Genomic DNA, 26,932 nt, shown 5'->3' with positions numbered 1-26,932 from the left:
GTGGTCTCTCCGCAGGAGGGCCTTGGGCTTCGGCCGAGTTCCGATAAAAAATGAGACTGAGGTGTCTATCACATTTCCCCGAATAGATTCTCAGGCGCAGGCCAAGTGTATTTAAGTACTCTTTATAAAGTTTTCTCCTCTAAAAAGTATGGCTATGAAGGAGCAAGTGGAACTTGTATTTCTTTTCATGCTTTTTAAATTTTTTCCGCCACACCCTTCGTGGTCTCCCCTTTGCCCACACGTCGCTAGACAGGCAGCGTCTGGCCACCCTCCGAGGTCCTGATTTTGAAAAACGGAGCGGGCCAATCAGCGTGCGGAGCGCTGTTTGGCGCTGCCGTTTGAGCCTGGGCTGGAACTGAGGGTGGGGCGGCCTCAGTGGCCCGGAGCGTCTGCACGGGCGGCGGGGCGGAGGCATGGGGAGAGCGTTTTGGCTTCCTTGAGCGCACCGGGATATGCAGGCGGAGGGCCGAAGGCAGGCTAATGGGGGAGGGCAGGAGCAGCCTGTGAAACGGGGTGACGGTGGTGACCAGCCCGGGCGGGGACCGGGACTGGAAGAGGCGCCTGAGTAGCCGGCTGGTCCGGCAGCCTGGGGCGGGGAGGGGTGCAGGGACCGAGGCGAACATTCAGCTGACCCCGCCGGGGCAGGAGGGGCGAGAAGGGCCGTCTTTACAGTTGGGAGAGAGACGAGGGCAGAGTCAGGTTTGGAGGAAAGGGGCAGTGGCCGGAAGTGGTGAGGAGCCGGTAACGGGCGTTGGTACCGGGAACCGCAAGGCTCTGGGAGAAAGGAGGTCTGTGGAGGTAGCCGAAAGGATCGTGCGACATGAAAGAAGGTCGGTGTGAGTGAAGGAAAGGTGGGGTGTGGCCAGATCAAAGGGTTAGGAGAAGACGGTTGGTGGACGTGGAGAGAGGAGCTAGGGAAAAGCCGTGGACGTGGCTGGGGGCCGGGGCCGGAGCTGTGCCAGACGGGGCCGGAAGGCAGCGGAGCCGAGCGCAAACCTGAGAGTGTTCGGAACTTGGAAGACTTGGTGGCGAACGAGGATCAGGACTCAGAGCCGGCCTCGGAGAGGGGGCGACGTCTCCGGAATGTGGGATCGGAGGCTGGTGAGGCTGGCCTTGCTGCAGCAGCTTCGGGCTGTCTACGGCATTAAGGTCAAGGGTGGCCGTGGGCAGTGCGATCGCAGGAGGCAGGAAACAGCAGCCGCGGAAACAGTGGTAAGTTCTGGGGAAGATTTAGATTGGGGGGGGGGGGAGTGCATCCTGTACCATCACTACCAAGTCATGCTAAAAGGTCCATTCTGTGTGGATCCAAAAGAGAATGTGGCTAAGTGTGTCTCAGTCAATCCAAGTGGCCAACGGCTGAAATGTAAAGAATGACAGTTTTTTTAATTCTTTACAAGGCCTTTTGGTCGTTGAGAGAGTTGCAGGATTTTTTTCAGCCTCAGCAGCTTGAGATTTTGAGGTTGATAATTGGGGGGCATATAGCTGTCCTGTGCATTTTGTAGGATGTTCAGCTGCATCTCTGACTTCTACCCACAGGATTTCCATTTAGCATTCTACCCATTAGCATTTCCCGTTGTGACATTTGAAAAACTGTTTCCAGGCGCCTTTCCTTTTGCCCTTCCCCCAGACTTGTTACCTTTGCCTTCCTTTCTCCTAAGCTCAAACGGCCCGTCTTTTGCTTCTGTAACTTGTTTCCTGAGACTAGGAAGCCCAGCGGGCTCACTTCTACTACCTCTGACTTTGTAAATAAATTTTCTTTTATAATTTGGGAAAAAAATCTTCTTCTCCCTGATAGTGCCAGTTTATTGTATTTTGAGCAAGTAGCACATGGGAAACGAGACGCTCACCACACCACTGTTGTAGAGTAAGACTTGAAGAGGGACGTGGGGGACCAGTACGTTTTCTAAATGAATCAGTGCATGAGGAGGTGTGACAGAACATTAGAATAGGCTTCAGATAGTACCTCTATATTCACCAGTTTGAAAAAACACAAACTTGCAGCTTGACTATATCATATTTTGAGATATAAAGCTTTTTTTTTTTTTCCTAATGAGTAAGATGAGAATCCAGAGTGGAATGATTAAAAAGCTGTTGATGATTTTTGGTGGTCAAGGTAAGGGAATTTTGAATGAGATTTTTATATCTCTACTGTATCATCAAGAATTTCGTTGTGTGCCTGGCTGGTGTTGCTCAGTAGTTAGAGCGTCAGCCTGAGCACCCCAAGGTCTCAGGTTCGATTCCCAGGCAAGGGCATGCACCTGCAACCCAGGTACTGTCCTACCTGGGTGGAAGGTTGGATCAGCGTGCTAAGGGAGGCAACCAATCCACGTGTCTCTCACATTGATGTCTGTCTGTCTGTCTCCCTTCTTCCCCCCTCCCTCCCTCTCCCCCCCCCCCCACTCTCTCTAAAAATCAATGGAAAAATATCCTCCGGTGAGAATTAACAGAAACACACACACACGAAAGAATTTCATTTTGAAAAATAAAGTAAATGGAATATAAAGCATTTTATTTTAAATTTATTAGCCTAAATTATATGGCACTTTCTAGGTACTTAGGGCTGAAAACTGATAAAACTAAATTTTGTGATTCTTAATAGTTTATAATTTCTGAAAGAAAATATAGTAAGTATTTGGAGAAGGAAACTACTAACAAAAATGATTTGTGCCCTGGCAGGGTGGCTTAGTCGGTTGGCATGTCGTTTTGTACACCAAAAGGTTGCTGGTTCATTCCCATTCAGGGCACATACCTAGGTTGCAGGTTAGATCCCAGGTTGGGGCACTTACAGGAGTCAGCCAATTAATGTTTCTCTCTCTCGTCAATAAAAACATATCCTCCAGTAAGGATTTTTTAAAAAATGATTTATAGACCTCATAAATTCTGGAGAAATTGTTTTTGTTGTTTGCAATTTAGTGGCAACATATCTATTTCTATTTAAAAGGTACAGTGGTTTCTTCTGGTTGTATAACTGGCTTTCCAAGATCTCAAATATAATTGGTTTTGCAAGAATATGAAAGAATTTGTACAGATTTTTTTTCACCTCTTAAGAAAAACTCACATCTGTGTTGAGATTCAGATAGATCTGAGTTTGAATTCTGCTCTACCCCTACTATGTGTGTGATTTTGGACTCTAATTTTCCTAAGTTTCAGTTTCCTACTTTATAAAGTGGGAATGATGGCATCTCTCAAGTTGTTTAAAAAACGTTAAGATACGTCTATAGGACTAGCACAGTGCCTGTCACTTGCCACTTAAACTAGTTATAGTTGTTACAATAATAAATGATCTGCATCCTAATTGTCACACAAGAACCACTAATATAATCTAATAAAGAAATACAGAAGATTGTAGTGTTATATGAATGGGATCTAACAAGATAGGTAGTTGTTTGAAAACTAGATTTCTTTAGGTTTGGTGTTGGTTGGCTAATGATAGTTTTGAGCTTTTTAAGAAAAGAACTAGAAATCTTTTAAAAAGCATGCTATTTATTTTATGAGATTAAGCTTTAGTAGTTACTTGTGAAGCCAAGTATTGAGAATAGTGAGATTTAAGGGGGAAAAAAACACCCTGTAATAAAGATAAGTTAAAAATATAAAAACAAAACAAACCCACTCTGAATTCTACTTATGTATGACATTTGTAGACATGTAATCAGCTTCAGCATCTGATTTATTTATGCACTTTGGTTGCACAGTATCAAGAAAATTCTAATTTACCCAAACCAAGGGGCTGCCTAGGTTATTTTTTTTAAGTATTTCCTTGAAATGTTAATTGTAACAGCAGCAAATATTCTTTGAATGCTTACTCTGTGTCAGACACTGATATAAATGTTTTACATATTTTAATTCTTTATATACCCATGACTTAGGACCTATGTGAGGATACTGAGGCATAGAGAGTGTTAATTTTAATTTGATCAAGATCACTTGATAAGTGGAAGAGCCAGTATTTAAAATCTGGTAGTCCTGTACTGCATTGTCTTTTCTGTGTGCCTCAATGAAATGGAGCCACGTGCTTGAAAAAGGACTAGTGAGATTTTGTTAGTCTGTTGACTCATGAACAATACTGAATGGTTTCTTATTGTAAATAAGAAATAAGGTTAAATGAGATACTCTTAAACATAAGTGCATCAAGACCATTCTTGGAGAGCAGATTCATTTAAGCTAAATTAACATTTGTGAGATTAGGTATACCCACTTATTTAATTTTGTATAAGTAGACATATATAGGATTTAACTTATTTTTTAAGTCCAGTGAAAAGCTGCAACTTTCTTAATCAGAGACACATTTTTAAGAAGTGTGAATGCATGCACAAAAATAGTGGCAAGGTGTGTACAAGCATGCAAGTTAACCGACATACAAGTTTACTCTTGGGATCTTCAATATATTAAATTTTGAATGTAAGTAATACATTTGAATGTGACTATTTAAAATGGTTTTCAAAGTAGTTAAATTAAATTTGAATTAAATGTTTGCAGAATCCCTTTGTTGGGTACCTCACAACATAGTTTGAATAGCACTTTTCCATGGAGTGTGGAAAAGATAATCAGATCTAAAAATAACCACCACTTCCAGTATCATTTTAGGAAGTATACCCAATGAATGATAGGAATTACCATTATCAGTCAACTTAGCCTTTTGTTCAAATTAGTATTTATAAGGTGACAGAAGGAAGGTATAAAGTCAAGGTCAGTATTTATAAGGTTACTGAAGGAACAGGTAGTATTTTGAGGGAAATGGCAGTGTTTTGGGACATAATCTGTTTAAGAATTTCCTGACGAAGCACTAACTGGAAACCAATGGAATTTACTACATTGCTTGAGGACTCTGATTTTATATTTGCCCTCATTATACTCAGCACCTAGCATAAGTTACTTTTCACCAAATATACTTGAAATAATTGTTTTCTTTGTTTTGACTGATAGTTTATTTCTGCCATCTTTTTTCAAATTTGCCTATTGTTTAAGAAAATTTATATTATGCTTAATATTTGTGTTAGAGTAACTAAATTTGTCATTTTAGGGTAAAATATTTGGAGTACCTTTTAATGCGTTGCCCCATTCTGTTGTACCAGAATATGGACACATTCCAAGGTAAGCAAAGTTTGAAATGAAGAATAAATATTTCAAAGTGGTGTTTGAGCGTTTAAAAATAGTCGATTGACTCACATTTGTTTTGAACTAGCAGATGATTTCATTTCTCATTAGTAACAAAATTTTTTTTTAAACTTTTATGTATTTTAACTTTTTAATTTGTATTCACTCCCAGGAAGGTTTAGTAATGAATAGATGTTAAAAAAACAAATTATTTTTGTTCTTTCAAATTAGAGATTGCAGATCTATACCAATTCTTTTGCCACAATTCTGATTATATTCAGTAATATACTGAATTACCAATTCAGCTAAAGTATTGATATTTTTGTTTATTTTAGAAAAGTTGAATAAAAGAACATGCTAAGATATTAGAGTACTTGTGAATATAAATTATGTAACTCTTGACTTTTCTATGTTGCTTACTATTTACAAATAATATTTTGGACTAACTGCATCAGAAATTACTAGGTAAGTCTATATCTTAAGAAAATAGTTTAAACACATATAAAGAAACTGTTTTAGTTCTTTCTAATTATTTTGCCCTCTGTCCAAAGTAGGATTTGTTCTGGCTACTTTAGTCCGGTAACCTAGGTTTTTAATTGATGCATTGTCCAAAAGCATTTATTGAACACCTCGCTGCCTTAGAACCATTTTCCCTCAGCCTATAGGTGTAGATTCACAATCTTCATAAGGTAACCACTTACTATTTTGTTTTTTAAATAACCTGCAAAAGGTTTGTTTATAATGATTTTCAACATTTAGAATTGCAAAGTCATATTCCCAATAATAATGACTACAACTTTCTTTGCATGCTTAAAAACCCCCACACTATTCTGTCAGTTACCCTTTGTGATCGATGTTCACCCACTGTGTTCCAATGCAACTTATCTGTTGCTTACAGTTGACATCCATTCTAATTTGTTGGTACCAGCTGTTAACTAAGCATCTAAAGCTAACATTGATTGTAAAAATTGAGCACGCACCTTTAAATATGAAAATGATTGTAAGGACTGGGATACATCTGACTTCTCTGAGAGGTAATGTTAGATTGAGAAAAAAAACTTTGCCTTCTTTTTGGGCACATGCAGTATATGGTAGATATTTTAAGCTGTGTATGCTGTGCAACATCACACATGGAGAGAGAATGAAGAAAAGAAGGCCTTAAACAGAGCCATGGGTCATCCTAGCATGTAGAGGTCTGGCAGAAAAAGAGGATCCAGAAAAGCAGTTTGAGAAGAAGCAGTCAGAGTCAGCAGGAAAACCAGAGGAGTGAAAACGTATTTTCAAAATGAGTTGGGAGTAGTCAAGTGTATTAAATGCTGGTAGGACATGCAAGAATGGAGAAAATGAATTTGGCAAGGCAGAGGCCATTGGTGACTGGTGAGAGCTGTTTTGTTGGAGTAATGAGGATGAGAGTCTGATTAGAAAGGGTAGAGGAGAGACTGGAATATGAAGTAGAGTAGAGGCAATGCAAAAGACAAATCCTGTGCTCTGAGTGAAAGAGAAATACAGGATTGAGAAGGATGTGGAATTGAGTAGACTCATTGAAGTTATCATGGGTAAAATGGTGGGTCCTAAAGAGGAATTTAGGAAGCAACTAACCTTGTATCACAGATTAAAAAGATTTGTGGTATCAGAGCTTCTAAAAGTTCTGGTCTGCTCGTGTATTTTGGCAGAATAATAGGATTTAGAAAGATGTATTTCTGGCCACCTGAAAAGATTTCTCTCTTTCAGTTTTCTTGTTGATGCTTGCACATCCCTAGAAGAACACATTCATACGGAAGGGCTTTTTAGGAAATCAGGATCTGTTATTCGTCTAAAAGCACTAAAGGTAAGCATGTTCTTGAACTGTCACTTTTATTTTGTGCCATTTTTTTGGTGTGGTTTTTACAGTTGAACTATTTAGAAGTACTGCATGAATTATTAACAGAAATTGAATTTGCAAATAGCTTTTTTTTCATGGCAGAAGAACCTTTTTCAAAAGAAAGTATATCATTTATATAATGCGCTGCTTTCCCCCCCCCCAGTTTTTTTGAGGTGTAATTCACAAATACATTTAAGATGTACAACTTGATTATTTAAATTTACTTATACATTGTGAAATCACCACAATCAAGCTGTTTACATAATGCTTTGAAAGTTTAGAGTAGTTTCAAATTCATGGTCCTTGTTCCTATAAATGAAAACAAAAATTAGATTTTATATTCACCTTCTAAAAAAGAGTGATATATCGTAAAACGAGAGTTAAGAGAAATTTATTAAAGAAAGCTCTTTAGAATATAAGAAAGGATATTTTATTTGCAATATACTCCTAAGCCCCCAAATACTCAAGATTATTTTATCTATTTCAGAATAAACTGGATCATGGTGAAAATGGCCTGTCTTCAGCACTTCCTTGTGATATTGCAGGACTTCTTAAGCTGTTTTTTAGGGAATTGCCAGAGCCCATTCTCCCAGTCGATTTGCATGAAGCACTTTTCAAAGCTCAGCAGTTAGGAACAGAGGAGAAGAATAAAGCTACATTGTTGCTCTCTTGTCTTGTGCCTGACCACACTATTGATATATTAAGATACTTCTTTAACTTCCTCAGGAATGTTTCTCTTAGGTAAGTTGTAATTAAAAGTCTTAGGAAATGAAAGTTTAATTTCTCAACTAGCTGGATTTACTCATAGATAATTTTCATTTGGAGGGAAAAGTTTTCTGAAAAATATATATTTCCTTACTATAAGAAGTCTACTGTGTATAATTTAAGAAACAATATATCTGAGAGACAGCAAGATGGTGGCGTAGGTAACAGTGGTACCCGCTGCCTACCACAACCACATCAAAATTATAACTAAAATACAGAACCACCATCATTCAGAACCTCCTGAAATCTAGCTGAACAGAAGTCCTACAATGAGGGAACTGAAGAGTCACATTGAGACCAAGACAGCAGATAGGCACCATATCTGAATCTCCAGCAACCTGACTCACACCTTTGGCTCTGCCCGGGTGATTCCTGGAGACCCTGCCCCTCCCTACTTGCAAGCTCATCCAAGCCATTTCCAGTGGCTTTTCTCTGCACGTGGCCTCTCTAGCCCCATGCTTAGGACTTTCCTAAAATCCCTCAAACAAGCAGCAACTTGCCTCAGTGTGCCACACACCTCTCGATAAGTGGCCCCAGGCCTGGCATTAGTGGCAGCCTGCATTGGTTCATAGCTTGGCCTCTCCTGGACAAGCCAAGCCCAGCACAAGTAACAGCCAACTACGGTTTGCTGTGTAGCTCATGCTGGGTGGCCCTGGGCAAGGCACTGGCACAGACTGACTTTGCACCTACCAGGAGGCCCCAGAGACAGTGCACCTGGTGGTTAGCCTCAACCATGCTGGATTACAACCCTACCACATCCACAAGCGACACACTTAAGGGGCGTACTCGGTGAACACCAAAGCTCCACTGAAGTAAATCCTGCTCTATAGGGGAGTCCCCAGCACAGCAGCTCTAAAGCTGTAGCTGCAGTTGGTCCACACAGCCAGTTGGTCTGGGGGGGAGGGTCAATTCCTCCCAGTGACACCAACAGCAACCAAGGCTCAACTACAACAGGACAGTGCACAGAGCACACACAGGGGAGCACTTAGAAGGCCCAGCTCGGGTGACTGGGGAAGCTGAGCCACTGGACCCTGCAGGACACCTACTACACAAAGCCACTCTACAAATTCCAGGAGACATAGCAGTTCTACCTAATACACAGAAACAAACACCAGGAAGCAGCCAAAATATGGAGGCAAAGAAACATGACACAAAGGGAAGAACAGTAGAAATCTCCAGAAAAGGAACTAAATGAAATAGAGCTAAGTAAGCTACTAGATACAGAGTTCAGAATAATGGTTATAAGGATGCTCAAGGATCTTAGTAAGACTATTAAGAAACTAGTGACGTCATCAGTGAAATAATGAAGTACCAGTCAGAAATGAAGGCTACACGAACTGAAATGAATAATTTACAGGGAATCAACAGTAGAGTAGAGGACACTGAGAATCAAATCAGCAATTTGGAACATGAGGAAACAAAAAAACACCCAACCAGAAGAGCAGAAAGAAAAAAGAATCCAGAAATATGAAGCTAGTGTCTCTGGGACAACTTCAAGCGGCCCATCATTCGTATTATTGGGGTGCCAGAAGGAGAAGAAAGCAAGAAATTGAAAACCTATTTGAAAAAATGACAGAAAACTTCCCCTACCTGGGGAAAGAAAGAGACAAGTCCAAGAATCACAGACAGTCCCAAACAAAAGGAACTCCAAGAGGCCCACAGCAAGACACATTATAATTAAAATGCCAAAGGTTAAAGACAAAGAGAAAATCTTAGAAGCAGCAAGAGAGAAGCATTTAGTTACCTACCGAGAGGCACCCATACAACTGTCAGTTGATTTCTCAACAGAAACTGCAGGCCAGAAGGGAGTGGCAAGAAATAGTCAAGGTGATGAAAAGCAAGAACCTACAACCAAGATTACTCTAGCCAGCAAAGCTATCATTTAGAACTGAAGGTTCAGATAAAGAGCTTCACGGATAAGAAAAAGCTAAAGGAGTTCATCACCACCAAACCAGTACAAAATGAAATGTTGAAGGGTCTTCTTTAAGAAGAAGCTAATGAACAAAAGAAACTGACAAACTAAATAGACCCAGAGACATTGAAACATGCAACAGACGGTCATATCTCAGAGGGGTGGGAGGTGGGAAGAGATTAACCAAAGAAGTTAATATGTATATATGCATAACCCTTGGACACAGACAATAAAGGGGTGAAGGCCTGAGGAGAGGGTCAATGAGGGGGGAAAAATGATACCTATAATACTTCCAACAATAAAGATAAATTTTTAAAAAACCAAAACAGTATACCAAATGATTTACTACTTCTTTGCTGTCTTACAGTGATCATTGTGAATGCCCGAATGGCTTCTTGGTGCTCGTTGGATTCTTTGTCCACTGAATGATTTCAGATTACTGTGTTTTTAAAATATTTGTGATTTGCTTTTCAAATTTGTCTCTTCTCCCTGCTGTCGGTGAGCCTACTTGTTCTAGACATACTTCCTGCCTTCTAATACTTCAGATTTTCTGTGTGTGGATTTGAAAATTACACATGTTCAGTTTGTGTGGAAAAACAAAGTGTGGGCTCTGTGTTTACATGATTTTGATGATGTGTATTTAAGCGCACACAAGCCATTTATTGCTGGTTCTGCCTTACTCCAAGCCGATCATGTAGATGACTAGATGAAGGGTAACGGTATTGTGACTTATGTCTGACTGGTAAAGTAAGAGGTCTTCAAAATATACTTAATACTGTATTTTAACTTTATTTTTATGATTGGCACTATCTCATAAAACCGTTTTTTCATTTAAGGTCCAGTGAGAATAAGATGGATAGCAACAATCTTGGAGTGATATTTGCACCAAACCTTCTTCAGACTGTTGAAGGACATGAAAAGATGTCTGCCAACACAGAAAAAAAGCTACGGTTACAGGCTGCCGTAGTACAGACTTTGATTGATTATGCATCAGATATTGGTAAGATGTAGTTGCATTATTAAGTAAGGGGATTTGTTTAAATGAGGGAAATCCCAGCTTCCAAGTGAACTGTGAAGACAACTGTTAGAAAGTTGGTGTATTCTACTTAAACATTTCAAGGGGGGGTAGGGGAAAGATCTTAATTGTGAACATTTTCCTTTAGGGCATGTTCCAGATTTTATCCTAGAAAAGATACCGCCTATGTTGGGTATTGATGGTCTCTGTGCTACTCCATCATTGGGAGGCTTTGAAGAAGGTGAATGTGAAACTCCTGGTGACTGTAAGAGAAAGCGAAGACAAAGTGTAGGAGGTAAGTAGCAGTGACATTCTGTTTTATGGAGGTATAGCAGTTTGCTTTACCTGATACACCTTTGAACATAAAGAAGCAGAAGCTATAGTATATGCCTTATTGGTGCTTATAGCATAGTTGGAAAGGCCTGGCTGGTGTTGCTCAGTGGATAGAGCATCAGCCTGCACACCAAAGGGTCTCAGGTTCAATTCATGGTCAAGGGCAGGTACCTGGGTTGCAGGTTCAATCCCCAGCCCCAGTCGGGGTGCATGTTCTGGAGGCAACCAATTGGTGTGTCTCTCTGACATCAATGTTTCTCCCTCCTGCCCTTCCACTCTTATCAAAGTCAATGGAAAAATATCTTCAGGTGAGGATTAACAAAAAAGAAAAAAGCATGTGAAAAGTAAAAGTAACAGTATAATCTAAGATTTAAGTACTAGATCTTTAGCACAAACAAAATGTGTTCAAATGAGAAAAGTTCTTGGGGTTGTAATGATCAGGACTCTTCAAATAGGTCAAACTGAACCTCCTTGAAGAATAGGTAGAATGTAAGGGGGGTTGGGTGGAGGGTCAGAATACTTGTATCCTATTCTAGATGAGAAGGATGCTATGAAAAAAGATTTCTGTAAGGAAGAAGTAATCAGTGTCTGTAAAAAGGTCAGTGTGACTTGATTGAATTGTCCATTATTAGGATTAGGATGATATTATGGTGAGCTTAATATCAGGCTGAAGAATTAGAACATTAAGCTGAGTATTGGAGAACCATTGAAGGTTTATGAGAAGAGACGTAACATGATTAAAATATTTTAGAAAGTTGTCTGGTTTGAAGAATTGAGACTTGGAGGTAGGGAGAGTAGTCAGAAATGTGAGGCAATAATCCAGATGTGAGATCATGATTTGAAAATGATATGAATTAGTTAGAAATATGAATTAAATAATGAAGGAACATAACCTAGGAAGAGCCATAAAGACCCAGAGTTCCGTCTTGGTGAAATCAATTGTAAGACTTCTTATCTCCTTGATGAAGTCTGTGGCCATACCTCCTCTAATTGTCTTAGAAAGTTTATCTTTTGAGTATCGGAACCAATTGTTATTAACCCATTTCTTTTTTAACTATTGGTTTATATGGTATTACCTTCTGTTTCTTTGCTTCCTGTAGAGATTTCTCTTATGCCTTTTGCATCAGTTTCATAGGGCTACTGTAACAAAGTACCACAAACTGGGTGGCTTAAAACAAAACTTGAGTACAACTGCAAGGACCATAATTGCAAATCAGGTCACATTCACAAGTACTGGGAGTTAGGACTTAAATATCTTGGAGGACACAGTTCAACCCATTAAACTTCTTCCTGCCCCAATGTAGCTATTACCAGACACAGATTATCTTGATTATCTTAGCTCCCTTTATGATTTCATTCACTCCAGTAGTTTCAGTTATCTAATTAGATGAACACTGGATCTCTATCATTCACTGTTATTTCTCAAATGTCAGTTCCACTTTATTTTTTTTAACAGTTCATACAAATTCTTTAATAACAATTTTCCTATTTAACCATGTCAGTTCCACTTTCATAAGAGCCTACTAGGCAGACACCTTCACTTCTGCTTTTCCTTGGTGCTTTAAGCTCAGCATTTTGAAATGATCATCTTTACCTTAAACTGATTCTGTTTGAATTCCTTTTCCTATTAACAGCGCTACCACTCTGTAGTCACTCGGGCTCTAAGCCATTGGTGCCTGACTCTTTACTATCTATATTCTCACCATTTTCAGGTTCTGTAAGATTCTGTCTGCAGTGTTTACTGCCTCTTTACTGTAAGAATCTCCTTGGTTTTTGTGCCTCCTCTTTGAATCTGTCCTGATAGTGCTGTCAAAGCTGACAGCAGTCTTTTTGTTGGAAATTTTTTTGTTTCTTAAATCCTCATCCGAGGATATTTTTTCCATTGCTTTTCTGAGAGAGAGAGGGAGAGAGAGAGAGAGAGAGAGAGAGAGAGAGAGAGAGAGAGAGAGAGAGAGAGAGAGAGAGAGAGAGAGAGAGAAAGAAACATCGATATGAGAGAGACACATCAATTGGTTGTCTCCTGCATGGGCCCGGATTCGGGCCAGGGATCAAGTCCGAAACTGAGGTATGTGCCCTTAGCCTGAATCAAATCTCAGACTCTTCTGTCCTTGGGCTGATGCTCTAACCACTGAGTAAACTAGCTAGGGCAAAGTTCGAATTCTTGATGTATAACTAATCATGTGTCTCACACACATACCCTGCAGAAGCTTTCATTGATAAATACTGCTATTTATAGCCTGACATTAAAGGTATTTCACAGGATTGCTTTAGCATGTTTTTGTACTGTTTCCTGATTCTTCTTTAATGCAATCTATACTATAGTCAAACTGTATTCTGTATTGTTTTCTAGACACTGTTCTTTTGCATATATTGTTTATTGATACAATATTTTACTTCCATTTACTCCTGCTATTCAAAGTATATCCAGGTGTCAAAATTCAGCCTAAATGTCTTGTCAAGCAAGCTTCCCACTCCCTTTCTTTGTTGGGGAAATCTCTTTTCTCTTCCTATATTCTAGTTTTCACCTGGTTTTATATGTAGTGCTTGTGCATGGCTGTCTTACCTAATTATATTTAATGCTCTTTTAAGGTAGACACCATGTTTTATACATCATTGTATCCACCCCGGTGTTTTGTTTTGTTTTTACTGAATAGGCATTAACCACTGAATAAATACAGTAAGTCCAGTTACTGATATTTGGCTTAAATCTAGAGTTACTTTATTTATTCAAGCAGGTTATGATAGCATTTGTCAAGTATCATGAAATACATCAATTTCATTAGCAATTTGAAACTGTTTAGGAGGTCTAGACCGTCAGTGTTTATTTTTTATATTATAGCTAGCTTTCTTTCTTTCTTTTCTTTTTTTTAATATCAGACTTTGAAATCCCACAAACATCAGTGCAATCTGATTGCAGTTGCTTTGAAGAATTTTTTGACTTCTTTTTAAATTGTGGAAAAATATAACAAAATTTACTATCTTAACCATTTTTAAGTGTACACTTCAGTAGTGTCCAGTACATTCACATTGTGCAACCAATCTCTGGAACTTTTATTTTGCTGTTGTATGAGTTAGGTACTCTACCTTAATTTTATGCTAGATATGACAATTCTCAATAATTGTATTGTCCCAGAATCTACACAGAATTCCATGAGCAAACTCTTAAAGTAAGCAAGAGGAATTTGGTCTATCATAATTTTCCCATTCTTGCCTGTGTATGTGAGCCTGTGTGCTTCTCTGCATTGTCTTTGTGCTAACGGATGTGGTTTATAGACACTGATGCAGTGCTGAGCTGATTTAATTAATGTAATGCCCTTCTTAGTGTGGTACTTCCTGAATCATATAGTAAGCTCATGAGACTATTAAAGGGATTGGGATGTAATTTTTCCCTTTCTCTAGAGAGATGGTCTGTACTTTCAGTGTGGCTCATTATGTAGTTAGGACGGTTTCAGATTATGGCAGGAAGAGTTTGTCTTTTCATACCCCTGATTTTGCTGTGCTGGTCTAATTGTGTTATCTGCTGTGGCTGAATCTGTTGTTCTGTTGTTTCTTCTGCTCTGCCTCTCATTTCTCTTCTTTTCCTTTCTTTTTCCTTTCCCATATTAAACTTGTTTACCTGCCCAGGTTTCACGAAGGCTGGCTTGGTTAGCCATTGCCTTTGAGTTAGAGCATTGCCTATTTTTGGCTCTGCATTGAGGTTTTCAGTATTCTCCTCTGGTTTGTACGTATTTCACCTGAGGATATAAGATTTCTCAATACATACGTGGGCTATAGCTGAGCTTGAATTTAAATAACTATTTTGAATGATATTTGGTGATTAACATATTTAAAAGACTTTTGCATTTCATTGTGACTGAAAATTAGGGGTATGTTTTTGCATGAAAGTATTCCTGTTGAAGTCACAATTTCCATATAGCTAAATCCAGTGTATATGTTTTGGCCTCTATTGAGCATCTGACCACTTGACTGTCCTTTCCTTCCTGATATTTTTTTTTTCCTATTTTGTATGTTTATTTTTGTAATATTACTCTTTCATGGGTTGTTGGGGTTTTTTTGCCTCTTTAAGCCATTTATTCTGTCTCATTTTTCTGGATTTTGTTTTTTCTGACCACCTCTTAAATGTTCCATTCTTCCATACTTGATCTTCTTACTTTTTGCCCACTTTTTAAATTATCTCATTCACTGTCATTTTTAAAAACTACCATTTCTAGGCTAATGACTCCCAAATCTACTTCTCCAGGCTGGATCTTTCCACAAAAGGATTTATATCCATCTAAGTGTCTCATAGACCTGTGTAAGTCTTCCTTTCATAATTTTCTTTTTTTTTTGGTGGCACCATTGTGCACTCACTCATCAGTACCAGAATTTTGTATATTCTCACTTATTCTGTCCTCATCCCCACATTTCACTGCTCACCAAATCTTGTAACTTTGATTTCCTAAATACCTTTATTCCTGCTTCCATTTTCCACTGTTCCTGTCTCTGCTCAGACCTTCATTTCTTGTCTGGCTAATTTCCACTCTTCCTTCAGGTCTCAAGTACCACTTCCTCAGGGACACCTTTGACTCCTCGGGTATAAATCTGTTGTTACATTTGTACTTCAAGCTACTTAACCCATTTGTCATTATGTACTTAGTATTTCCTTAGTGTATTTATTGTTTGTTTCCTCTCTGAGAATAAGTTCCATAAAGGCAAAGACTATGTTTTGGTCACTGTTGTATCTCTAATGCTAGTGTGGTGCTTGACACATTGTAGGAACAAATTAAATACTTGTTGAATGACTTAGTAACATACTTAGAAGAACCTTCAGCTAGTTTGCCTGACTACAAGGAGGCTTGCTGCCTTAGGTCTGTCTTTCACACTGCTGCCAGAGTAATTCTTCTAAAATGCGGATCAGATCATTTTTCTCCCTTTTGCCTTTGGAGAAGTTCAAGTTTTTCAAAATGACACACAAGTCCTCTTCTTCCTAATATAGAAGGCTTATCTCTTACCATATCCACTGCTCACTGTTTGCTCCAGCAGTATCAAACTACAGGTTTCCAGTATACATAAACCCTGTGTTTTCTTACATGCCTTTGCATATGCTATTCACCTTGCCTCAAATCACCACCTAATCCTTCGGAACCCAGGCCAGATTTTACTTACCTTGCAAAGCTTTTTCTCTTGTTGTGACTTCTCCTCTCTTCCTCAACAGGTAAGCTCCTCTGCCATATTCTTTCTGTACATCATAAATTTTTTTTTACATTTTATTTGGTGTTATATATCTTTTTTTGAGAGAGAGAGGAGTATAAGTGGAATGGCAGAAAAATATATCATTTAGTTTTTTCCCTACTTTTAAATAATTCCTTTTAAATAACTTTAAATGACTTAAAAACATACAAGTTGATGCAAACTTAGATGCTAGAAGACCATAAATATCAATAAGAATTATTGGTGAAATTTAGGTAAACGTTAAGTTATCTATTTTATGATATATATGCCTTGCATTTCAGATTTTGTCAGTGGAGCACTAAATAAACTTAAATATAACAGAACACCCTCTGTTACACCTCATCAAGAAAGAATCGGTAGGTATTATATATATTTGTTTAAATGAAAATTTCTGCATTATTTTGGTTTAATCAAATCCAGTATTATTTTCAGTGGAGATACTGTACAATAATAATACTATGCTGTGACTTGCTAATTACTTTGGATATAATGAACCCAAAATTATAGGTAAGAATTTCTTTTATTATATTTTTAATCTTCTAATCATGCTTTTCTGTTGCTTGTAAGTTAGATGTTGTTGAACATGTGAAAATAACTCAGTCTTATTCTTGTCTTTTAGTATGTGTTCCAATTTTTTTATCTTGGTTTGCTTGTGGCTGAAATTATTTAGCCCAGTAACAGACAATATAATCATTTTTTTTTACTTTCCAGATTGAATAAATTAACTGGTTAATACTCAGTTATAATGGAAAGCAAAAATAGTACTTAGATCGGTTTTTGTTTTAACTCCTTCCCTATGTCTTTAATGTGAATTATATGCATCTTTTAGTTTATTTGATTTAAGTTAGTACTGTTTTAAGATTCTTGCCTCTTTACAACTTCCCTATTATTTTATGGAATTGCATGGTATTAATTTCATAACATGTTTGATAATATAAACATACCACTCCATTCTTTGTTTAGCCCTAAGTAATAGCTTTATAAGAATAAGTTTATAAAGCTTTTTTAATTTTATCAGCATTGTGGAAGAAACAATAAATTTTGGGGTTTTTTTTGGTTTTTTTTCCAGCCCAGCTATGTGAATCACCAGTGATTCTTACACCAAATGCTAAGCGCAAGCTGCCAGTAGATTCTTCTCATGGATGCTCAAGTAAGAAAAGGAAGTCCATCAAGCACAATTTTAACTTTGAGTTGTTGCCAAGTAACCTCTTCAGTACCAGTTCTACACCAGTAACAGGTAGCAAATATAATTTATGTAATTGAGTTGTAAACATTAACATGAGTGCCTATTCTGGGCAAAGTGCTGCTTTATAATAATACCACCCTTGAGGAGCCAGAGCTTTATTTTTTTTATCAAATTTGAATTTTTATAAAGTCCCCTAAATTTTAAAATAGACTGGTCAGTATAATTGACTTGTGTTTTATGGCCATGCCCATTGAAAGTTATGAGAAATAACTTGGAGGGAGAGCCTGGGCTTCTGTGGACAGCATCGGTGCTCATGCTTTATGTGATTGGACGTCCTGAATTCTACTTTAGCTACTTCTGGATCTATAGCTAGAGCTATATTGCTGTCTTCTGTTGAGTTGAGGCTGCCAAAAGTTTGATCATCTCTGAATCCAGAGTGGGGGTATTACCATTGGAGTAACTATTGTGGGTTGCATTTTCGGGGAGGCAGTAATGTCTTTAATGTTTATGCTCAATTAGCTTTTATAAAAGCTTTGAAAAGTTTTTTATACTGTTTCTTGTAGCACGGTTTCCAGATCCCTTACCAGCCCAGCCATTTTCTTCCAAATGAACTACAAGTTTCTAATGTGGCCAACCAGAGCCTCCAGAGAACAGTATAATTTAATCATGCCAATTTGCATACCAGATTTTTGTTAGTGTGGTCTTAGGTTGAGTTGGCTTCTTCAGCATATGTAGAATACAGTTGACTCATATTAACCTGACAGTCAACCCAAAATGGAATGAAACCATAACTAAGCCTGGAGTCTTCCATCATATTTGTCTCACATTTAGTTAAAATGTAAGTGAGCTCTAATTCTTTTAGATTTTTGTTGGTTTCTGACCATGTTGAGTTCCATTTTGAATTCATTAGCTGGGTTATGAGATCTTCTCAAAGGCCTTTTGTTTCTATTATCTAAAAGGTTATATTTTCCTTGCTTGTTTTATTAAAAATAGAACAGAATAGTGATTTGTTCTCTGTGGTCCTTCACAGGTTCTCTATGGTTCATTAAAGTGTAATGATAAGAACTCTGAGGCTGTGTTTGTAACTTTTCAGTAACTTTGTTTTATTTTGTTTTGCTTTGTTTTTTAAATCCTCACCTGAGGATATTTTTTCCATTGCTTTTCAGAGAGAGTGGGAGCAGGGAGAGAGAGGGAGAGAGAGAAAGCCTCCCGCATGAGCCCCAACTAGGGCCAGGGATCAAGCCTGCAACCTAGGTACATGCCTTTGGCTGGAATCAAATCCAGGACCCTTCAGTCTGTAGGCCAATGCTCTAAGCACTGTGCCAAACTGGCCAGGGCTTTGTTTTTTTGAAATTTAAAGGTTTTTCGACTCTGGAGGACTCTTTCCAAATGGCACATTTAAAGTGTGGTTCTACCTGTCTTTGTTTATTGACATTATAGCATCTTCCCAAGGATGATCCTGTTGATTCCTTTTCTCTAAGCTTCCCCAAGATAGGTTAAACATTCTTGTGCTATTGTAATATTAGTATGAGCCTGCTTAATCAGTGATTTTTTTCTTAATACAAAATTAAATTAAGTTCAACAGCAGTAAACCTGTTATTTTAACTCACGTGTTTTTTTTTTAAAACCGTACTTTCTCAGGCACAATTCAATAAATCCCATCTGCAAAATGCTTTTTTTAAATGTAGAAAGGTAATAATATTAATCTAAAATCCACGAGTTACCTATGTATAATTTCTTTCTTATATGTGTGATAACTTTGCATCATGCCGTATTTTCTGGCTGTGCCTCGTGATCACTGCAGCCCTAGAATAAAGCTTTCTATGTCACATTTGATATATTTGCCCCCCAAATTTTCCTTAGCCAAATGCACCCCAAGGTAACTGTAATGGTTATATTATTTTCTGTTTTTATAATTGAAAAAACATGGATGTGTCTGGGGACCCATGTGAATTCTTTATTAATACCAATGACTAGTTAACAGGGTTCATGTTTGTGGAGTGTATCCTGGGCATGATTCAAATATAAGTCAAATGTATATGGAGCTTTTGTTCATAACTATTTTACTTTTTTCCTAATTTCTTTCATAGTCAGTTTCATGATATTGTGTTAAATAACTTGGATCAAAATGAGCTGTTGTAACCACCAGCTTTTAGCATGGAACATGGTAGTAGCCAAGTGGTTAGGCATGTGTTATAGATAATTTTTTGCGAGAAATATTGGACAAATTATACTCAAGTCAGATGGACAGCAGTTGGCTAGGAGGTGCATACTGAATACTCAGAATCTAAATTGTTTTTTCAATAGTTAGTAATAGTATATGTTAATATTATGTATCAGGTACTGTGCTGGACATTTTATATATATTACAGTAATACTTAATATTTGCGATAGAGATCCATTTTCAGAACCTAACTCCATTTAGTAAGTGGTAAGACAATCTGTCTCAGTCTCAAAAGCTTGTCTTTCTCCAATCTGCAACAGTGCCCACTCCTCCCTTGTATTCCTAAACGAATTTAAAGCAAAACTCCAACGTGAAAGCAGTGGTTAATCTGACTTTTCATTGGCATCTAAAAAGTAGAAAATTTATATATATACATATATATATATATTTTTAGTTGAGTTGGGTTATTTGACCCCTGAAATTTTTTATTTTTTATTTTTATATCTTTATTGATTTCAGAGAGAGGGCAGCAGAGGGAGAGAGAGATAGAAACACCAATGATGAGAGAGTCACTGGGGATGGAGCCCGCAATCTGGGCATGTGCCCTGACGGGGAATTGAACCTCAATCTCCTGGATCCTAGGTTGATGCTCAACTGCTGAGCCACGCCCAGCCGGGCGACCCCTGAAATTTTAAAGCAGAATTATGATTTTTGTTGTGGCTTAGGAGTAGAAATTAAGACTTTAAGTCTAATCGCTATTAATAGTTTATATATTGAAAAGGAAAATAAGTATGTGCTATATTACATGGGATTATTTTTATAGTTCACTTTGATACAAGCCCAGAAGGGTCATCTCAGAGTTCACACTCTCCTGTAGCCATCAGTGGAAATCATTTGATCAGTACAGATGTGCCACGGCGAAGCGAAAGGATTGCAAGCAAAAAACTTTGCAGGTAATTTATCCAGGATATTTTGTTTTCATTGGGTAAATGTTTTGTGTATATAGCTAATAAAATATTTTGTCTTTATATGGGGAATCATAATTTTTAAAAATTGTCTTTCCCTTATCAATCAGTTGTCCTTTATATTTTCTCCAGAAAAAGATTCCTAATTTGAGTTGTTTGCTTGTTTAAAATCCTACTTCATATTGATGTGTATAATTTTTAAATTTCTAGTTCATTTAAAAAGCTAGTTTATTCTAATGATTCTGGTTTATGTGACTAAATAACTCTTGTGATAGATAGGAAAAATAATTTTTATGTGCACATGCAATGTGTTATATATGGTATCTTAAAACTTAACTGACTTTAGAAAGTTATTACCTTGTTGAATTACTAGCACTATGATTTGCTCTGGACATTCTCAAATTTCATTTTGCAAAAATTTCTAGCTTTTTTGCTATAAATTGACATTTTAAATTCCACTCTTTTTAGGGTGGAATCAGGAAAAGCAGGCTGCTTCTCTCCTAAAATCAGTCGTAAAGAAAAAGTTCGAAGATCTCTTCGTTTGAAATTTAGTCTTGGGAAAAGTAACAAAGATGTTGTAAGTGTCTTTTACCATTTCATGATGTTCATCTTAGCATAAAGCTGTAGGCTTGATGCTGAAAGACCCTGTCAACCCTGCCTGCCCTCCAGCTATTTTCCCATACTCTACTCTATACCAAACTCTTATTTACACTTGCCTATCTCTAGTTCCTCCTTTTCTACTCTGCTTAAATCGACTCCAGTGAGGCTGTCATCCTCGACATTCATGGCACCTGTTCTCATCAAAGTCACCCATGAATTCATCGTCACTCAAGCCACTGGACAAGTATCAGTCCTTGTTTGACTTGACCCACCAGCAACATTTGACCCTGCTGATCACTTGCTCCTCTTCAGTATGCTTTCTTTCCTTGCTCCAAGGACAATTACTCTCATGGTTTTCTTCCTTCTTTGCTGGTTACTGTTCTAATTCTTTTGCACTAGTGCCCAAAGCATCACCCTTGGACTTGTCTGTTCTCTCTCCACTCGCTCAAAGGGGATCATCAGTTTTAAACATCATATATTTACTTGAGACTTCCAAGTTTATATCTCCAGCCTAGAATGCTCTCCTAAACAACTTGGCTATTTCTTAGCATCTGCCTACTTGACCTCCCTATTTGGATGTCGATCTGGTAGGTACCTTGGGTGTAACCTGTCCCAAATAGAGCTCTGGCATGCATTTCTTCACTATTTCTATTTCTCCACTCCTCCCACTTTCCCCTAACCATGCTTCCACCTGCAGCTCTTCACCATCTCAGTTATGGTAGCTCATTCTTCCAGTCACTTAGGCCACAAACCATGCAGGCATTCTTGACTCCTCACTTTCTCTTGCATATCCCGTCTACACCATTAGGGAATCCTGTCTAATTTCTGTTTTCACTAGTACTTCATTTTTAACTTTCTCTAATTCCTGTCACCTCAAATTTGGATTACTGCAGTAAACTACTACTAGTAGGTCTACCTGATTCTACCTTGCTGCAGTACCCTAGCCAAAATTATCCTTTTAAAATCCAAGTTAAGTCTTGTCATTTTTTTGTTCAGAACCCTCCATTGACTCCTCATTTCACTCTGAAAAAAAGTTAAATTCTTCCTGGCTGGCGTGGGTCAGCAGTTGAGCATCGACCTACGATCCAGGAGATCGCAGTTCTATTCCTGGTCAGGGCACATGCCCGGGTTTTGGGCTCAATCCCCAGTGGGGGTGCATGCAGGAAGCAGCCAACCAATGACTCTCTCATCATTGATGTTTCTACCTCTCTCCCTTACTCCCTCTGAAATCAATAAAGACATATTAAAAAAAAAAAGTTCTTCCATTGACTGCAGTCCTGCACATGACCTGCTCCCAGCCTCCCTCTCTGAGCCCTCCTCCTGCCATTGCCCCTTGCTCACTCAGCTTCCTCCACTGTATCCTTGCTGTTGGTCAAGACCTGGCTTTAGCCTTAGGGACTGCACTGGCGCTTTCCGCTCCCTGAACTGTTTTTCCCTTTATACGTTCATGACTCTCACCCTCATTTTTCTTTACTTACAAATCATCTTATTATTATCACTCTGTTCAAAGTTACACCCTGACCCTTTACCACTTCATGTCCTTCTTGCCCTACTTTACTTTTCTCTATAGCACTTTTCATCTTTTGTATTATATGTTATACAATATAACTGACTGATTATTTTTTCTGGTCTAAATTTCTCCACCTAGAATATAAATGCCATGAAGGTAAGATTTTGGCCTTGGGGTATTTTCTTGTTTGTTTTTCTTTTTTCTTTCACTGTTGTGAATATGCCCTGGCACAGACTCATCATAATTTTTTTTTTTTTTCAGTTAATATGTGAGGCTCTTTTTTATTTTGGATCATAAAATATCAACTAATATCCAAGTCAAATGCTTACAGTTTTTATCAGCATGCATGCAAATATATTTGTGTTTGCTATAAAATTCTCAATCATATATACCATTTTTAATTAGCTGTAGATGATTTTTGATAACTACAAAAAATTTACTTTGTCTTAATATTTTGAAAATTAACTGGTTTATTCTTTAACCAAAATGTTTCAATTTTTCTTTTCTGTACAGAATGGGTGTTCTGGTGTCAATAGACATGAAAATGTTGGTCGACGACTTGCAAATCAACAAAGTTTAAAAAATGGGATTGAATCTATAAAAACAGGTCTGCTTTTTAGCCCAGATATTGACAAAAGGTTAACAAAGAAAGGTAAAGGTACATTTACATGCCTACTTTAGTTGCTTTTTAAAATAAAAATTTTCCAGCTTTATTGAGATATAATGTACACATAACATTTAGTTGCTTTTTTCTTTTTTTAGAGAGTGGAAGGGAGGGGAGGGAGGGGGAGTGAGAAACATTGATGTGAGAGAGACACATCAATCGGTTGCTTTCTGCATGTACCCCAACCGGGTCTGGGGATGGAACCTGCAACCCAGCTATGTGCCTCTTGACCGGTAATTGAACCCATGACCCTTTGGTGCATGGGCTAATGCTCTAACCACTGAGCACACCAGCCAGGGCTAGTTGCTTTTTTAATGATAAAATATATTAAAGTAGTTTACTCTTCTAGAAATTTAAAATTCATGTTTGAATAAAAATATTTGAATTGCACTGTATTTTTCTGTGGACAACTGGAGGATACTTACAAATATGAAAATGATATTTAAAAATCATTTTTTAATACAAATCTTTAATTTATTAGAATTAAGTACTTAGTACTTTTATTTACCATGTATTTGGATAATATTTCAGAACTAGGTCAAATATAAATGATTAAAAACCCTGAACTGCTTTATTTTAGGTTCAAAAAAGATCAGTAAGTCTGAGGAACACTTATTAACCCCAGAGCGACTAGATGGAACAAGCTACCGAATGTCCTGGACAGGACCTAGTAATTCAAGTTTTCAAGAAATAGGAGCAAATGAAGCTTCTCCAACAGAGGGAAATCTTGAGGTGGAAAACTCTTCTTTGGAGACTGATATTATGGTGGAAAAGTCATCTATTAATTCATATGAACTCACTCCTTCTACTGTACACAATGATACTAGTAACAACGTAACCAGAAGCTCTCTTAGTGGGGATGAAAATAACTTGAGTACAGAGACTTTGGTGAAAATTCAGAAAGCATTTTCTGAATCTGGAAGTAAGCTTCATGTGTTGATAAATCACAGGCAGTCTTCAATTACTGATGTGGCAAAAGTAAAATTAAATGAAGCATCTTTTATGGCATATAGCCCAGGGGAAAATCTATTTGAAACTAATGATTTGACTGTGACAGAATCAAATGACCATCACACTAGTAAAAGTGAAAATAGTTTTTCAGAAAGAGACTTCTCACTACATCAAGCTCAGAAGTTAGATAGAGAAGCAACTATAAAATGTTACTCAACTGCATTAAAGATGGAACATGACGAAAGCATTCATTCAGATATACCTAATGATTACTTAAGCAAGCAAGACTTGCCCAGTGATGAACAAATGAAAACACAACAGTCTCCAAGGGATAAACTAAATACTAAATTAAAAGAAAAGAATATGATTGACGAGAACTTACCGAAATGCACAGCTTCTAGGGAGGATGCAGCTAACACCTCTTCCTCAGAGCAGATTATGTGTAACACAACCAGCTTGTCAAATCCTAGGCCCGTGAGAATGGTTACACAGCAGCCACTGGTGGAAATATGTGATACAAGGGTTTCTGAACGTTTACAAGTAACAGAGCATAGAAAGGTTTCAGACCATATACAGTGGTTTAATAAGCTTTCTTTAAATGAACCAAATAGGACAAAAGTTAAATCACCTCTTAAGCTTCAGCGCACGCCTGTCCGTCAGTCTGTGAGAAGAATTAATTCTTTGTTGGAGTATAACAGACAACCTGTCAGGCGCAAATTGGCACACCTTGGTGATACTGCTTCTCCTCTGGTTAAATCAGTGAGCTGTGACAGTGCTCTTCCCTCTTGTATAGAAAGTACCTCAAAAGATTCCTCAATTTCATGTACCCAATCAGGCCCTAAAGAACAGAAGTCTACATCATACGAACAGTCAAATGTTGATGCAGTTTCAAAATCAAGCATGGAATTAACTTCTAAATCTTTCTCACAAGTGAAAAGGCACCCAGACTCCATGAATGCTCCTCTTGGGTCAACCAGAGCTTATAAGCAGAAAGTGCTATCTGATGGCCAAATTAAGGGTCCCTTGGAGGATCTGACAAATTACGACATATTAAAACCTGTTGTAAATAACAACACAGGCTTTTCTCCTGGGGTAAATAACAGGAGACCGTCAGAAAAAGAAAGGGTCTGGTATAAAGGTTCTCCCAAAAATCCTATTGGAAAAGTTCAACTGCTACCAACAAGTAAACCCATAGACTTGTAATTGGTAAATGTTACACTTGTCATTAATGTAAATAAAATTAGCAGTTGGTGATGTGCTTGCAAGGCAATCTACATGTTCATTTGTAGCTCAGGATGATTGTTACATGGTAGATTTTTAATTTCACTGCACAGGCAACTTGGATTCTTGTGCTTGTATAAATGACTACTTTGTTTTCCTTAATTATGGCAATATTTAAAACTTTAATTTTATTGTGATCTCTTAAAACAGGCTACACTTTACTTTTTAAGAGAAATTGTTGACTGGGTTTATAAGAAACTAATTTTTGAAAATTGTATGAATTTTATTAAGTGTGATAGGAAGAGTAGAATGAGGTTGTGTCTATTTCCTGTTACTCCTCCTAAGTCAGATAAGGTTTCTACAAGAAATATCTAACATATAAAGGGAATAGATAAGCTTTGCAAAGCTTATTTCTTGAATTACATTAATGTTTATTGTCTTTACCCAAATCCCTAGAAATTAACTTGTTTCAGTAGCATCTTACTCCTTTATTCTGAGTTGGGGCAAAGCAGTTAGGTTTCTGTTGCCTGTAGATGCAGACAGGGTGTTCACCTGGAATAATGGCTAAAGTAGAATGATGACCCGAAGCTCACATAGTCCGATGCTGTAGGAGTAACTGATGACTTTTAAGCCATACTATGTTTTTAAAGTTAATTTGCAAAAGTACATTCATACCTGTTTTGTCCAATATAGAGTTTAAAATTGAGGAATAATTAAGCTTGAAAAATTTAATTAAGGTGATTTCTTATATGCAGTTGCTTGGTTCTAGAATTTGAAATAGTTGATGCACCTCTACAGTTATCTTGGGTTCTTATACTTTGGGTTCTTATAAAATCCCATGATGGTTTTGTCTTGTGTGTAAATGTTATTTATTTAGCATAGACATTAAAGGTAACTTGCTGAAAAATGACTTGCCTGAGACTCTAATAAAATTCAAAGTACCTTTTAGAATTTAACCCCAAATTGTCAAGCAAATCTGTATTTCTATTTTAAATTATTAGAAGTTACAAATCTTTAAGGAAGGAATAATATTAACAATAAAGGATATTCTCCGTTTTAGAGGAAGGAATATGCAGGCAGAATTGACCACCGAATAGTTCTGTAGGTCACTCGGTAGAGTGCCACATTCAGCTGCTCGGGCAGAGGAGGACAGCATCGCACGCCTGCTCAGAGCAACCAGACTTCAGCATGTGTGAGGCCTTTCAAGTCATCACATGTTTGCTTTACCAAGTTCTGCTTGATAGCAGCACATCTTTCATGTCAAAGCTATTTCCTATGTATATTCATTACCTAGGAATCAACCCTTTCTCAGAACTAGTACATATTTGACTTAGATGAAGACTGTAAAAATTTGTAGATATAAATATCATGTTTGTCTGACATCCAAAGGTGTGTAGTGTTTACTGGGTATGCACTTTGGTGTTTATGTATTTCTCTAGTAGTAGAGATAGAAACTTCATAAACTCAGAGATCTGTGTTC

The 26,932-nt window shown here is 37.7% G+C and overlaps 1 protein-coding gene across 2 annotated transcripts; it reads left to right on the top strand.

Annotated features, from left to right (window-relative positions):
* The first annotated feature begins 776 nt into the window (after positions 1–776).
* ARHGAP11A (Rho GTPase activating protein 11A) lies at positions 777–26,362 on the top strand. Of its 2 annotated transcripts, none has more exons than XM_081117519.1 (12): positions 777–1,212; positions 5,021–5,091; positions 6,826–6,922; positions 7,443–7,696; positions 10,469–10,632; positions 10,796–10,942; positions 16,473–16,547; positions 17,261–17,428; positions 20,365–20,494; positions 20,975–21,083; positions 23,130–23,268; positions 23,861–26,362. In XM_081117519.1, the coding sequence occupies exons 1-12, from the start codon at positions 1,084–1,086 to the stop codon at positions 25,432–25,434; spliced, it is 3,057 nt and encodes a 1,018-aa protein (XP_080973645.1). In that variant the 5' UTR covers positions 777–1,083; the 3' UTR covers positions 25,435–26,362. The 2 variants fall into 2 exon arrangements, with proteins under 2 accessions (XP_080973645.1, XP_080973646.1); XM_081117520.1 differs by having other exon boundaries at positions 927–1,212; positions 23,130–23,274.
* The last annotated feature ends 570 nt before the right edge of the window (positions 26,363–26,932 follow it).

This window comes from Miniopterus schreibersii, assembly GCF_964146895.1.
Source record: "Miniopterus schreibersii genome assembly, chromosome: 1".
In the NCBI taxonomy this organism is placed as follows: Eukaryota; Metazoa; Chordata; class Mammalia; order Chiroptera; family Miniopteridae; genus Miniopterus; species Miniopterus schreibersii.
This window is presented reverse-complemented; position numbering and strand designations above follow the sequence as displayed.

Bases quoted from the DNA above. Each gene is read 5' to 3' on its own strand.
- ARHGAP11A (XM_081117520.1), top strand. From the start codon at position 1,084: ATGTGGGATCGGAGGCTGGTGAGGCTGGCCTTGCTGCAGCAGCTTCGG. The intron at 16,548-17,260 runs GTAGGTATTATA...TTTTTTTTCCAG, and splicing joins ACCTCATCAAGAAAGAATCG to CCCAGCTATGTGAATCACCA. The intron at 20,495-20,974 runs GTAATTTATCCA...CACTCTTTTTAG, and splicing joins GCAAGCAAAAAACTTTGCAG to GGTGGAATCAGGAAAAGCAG.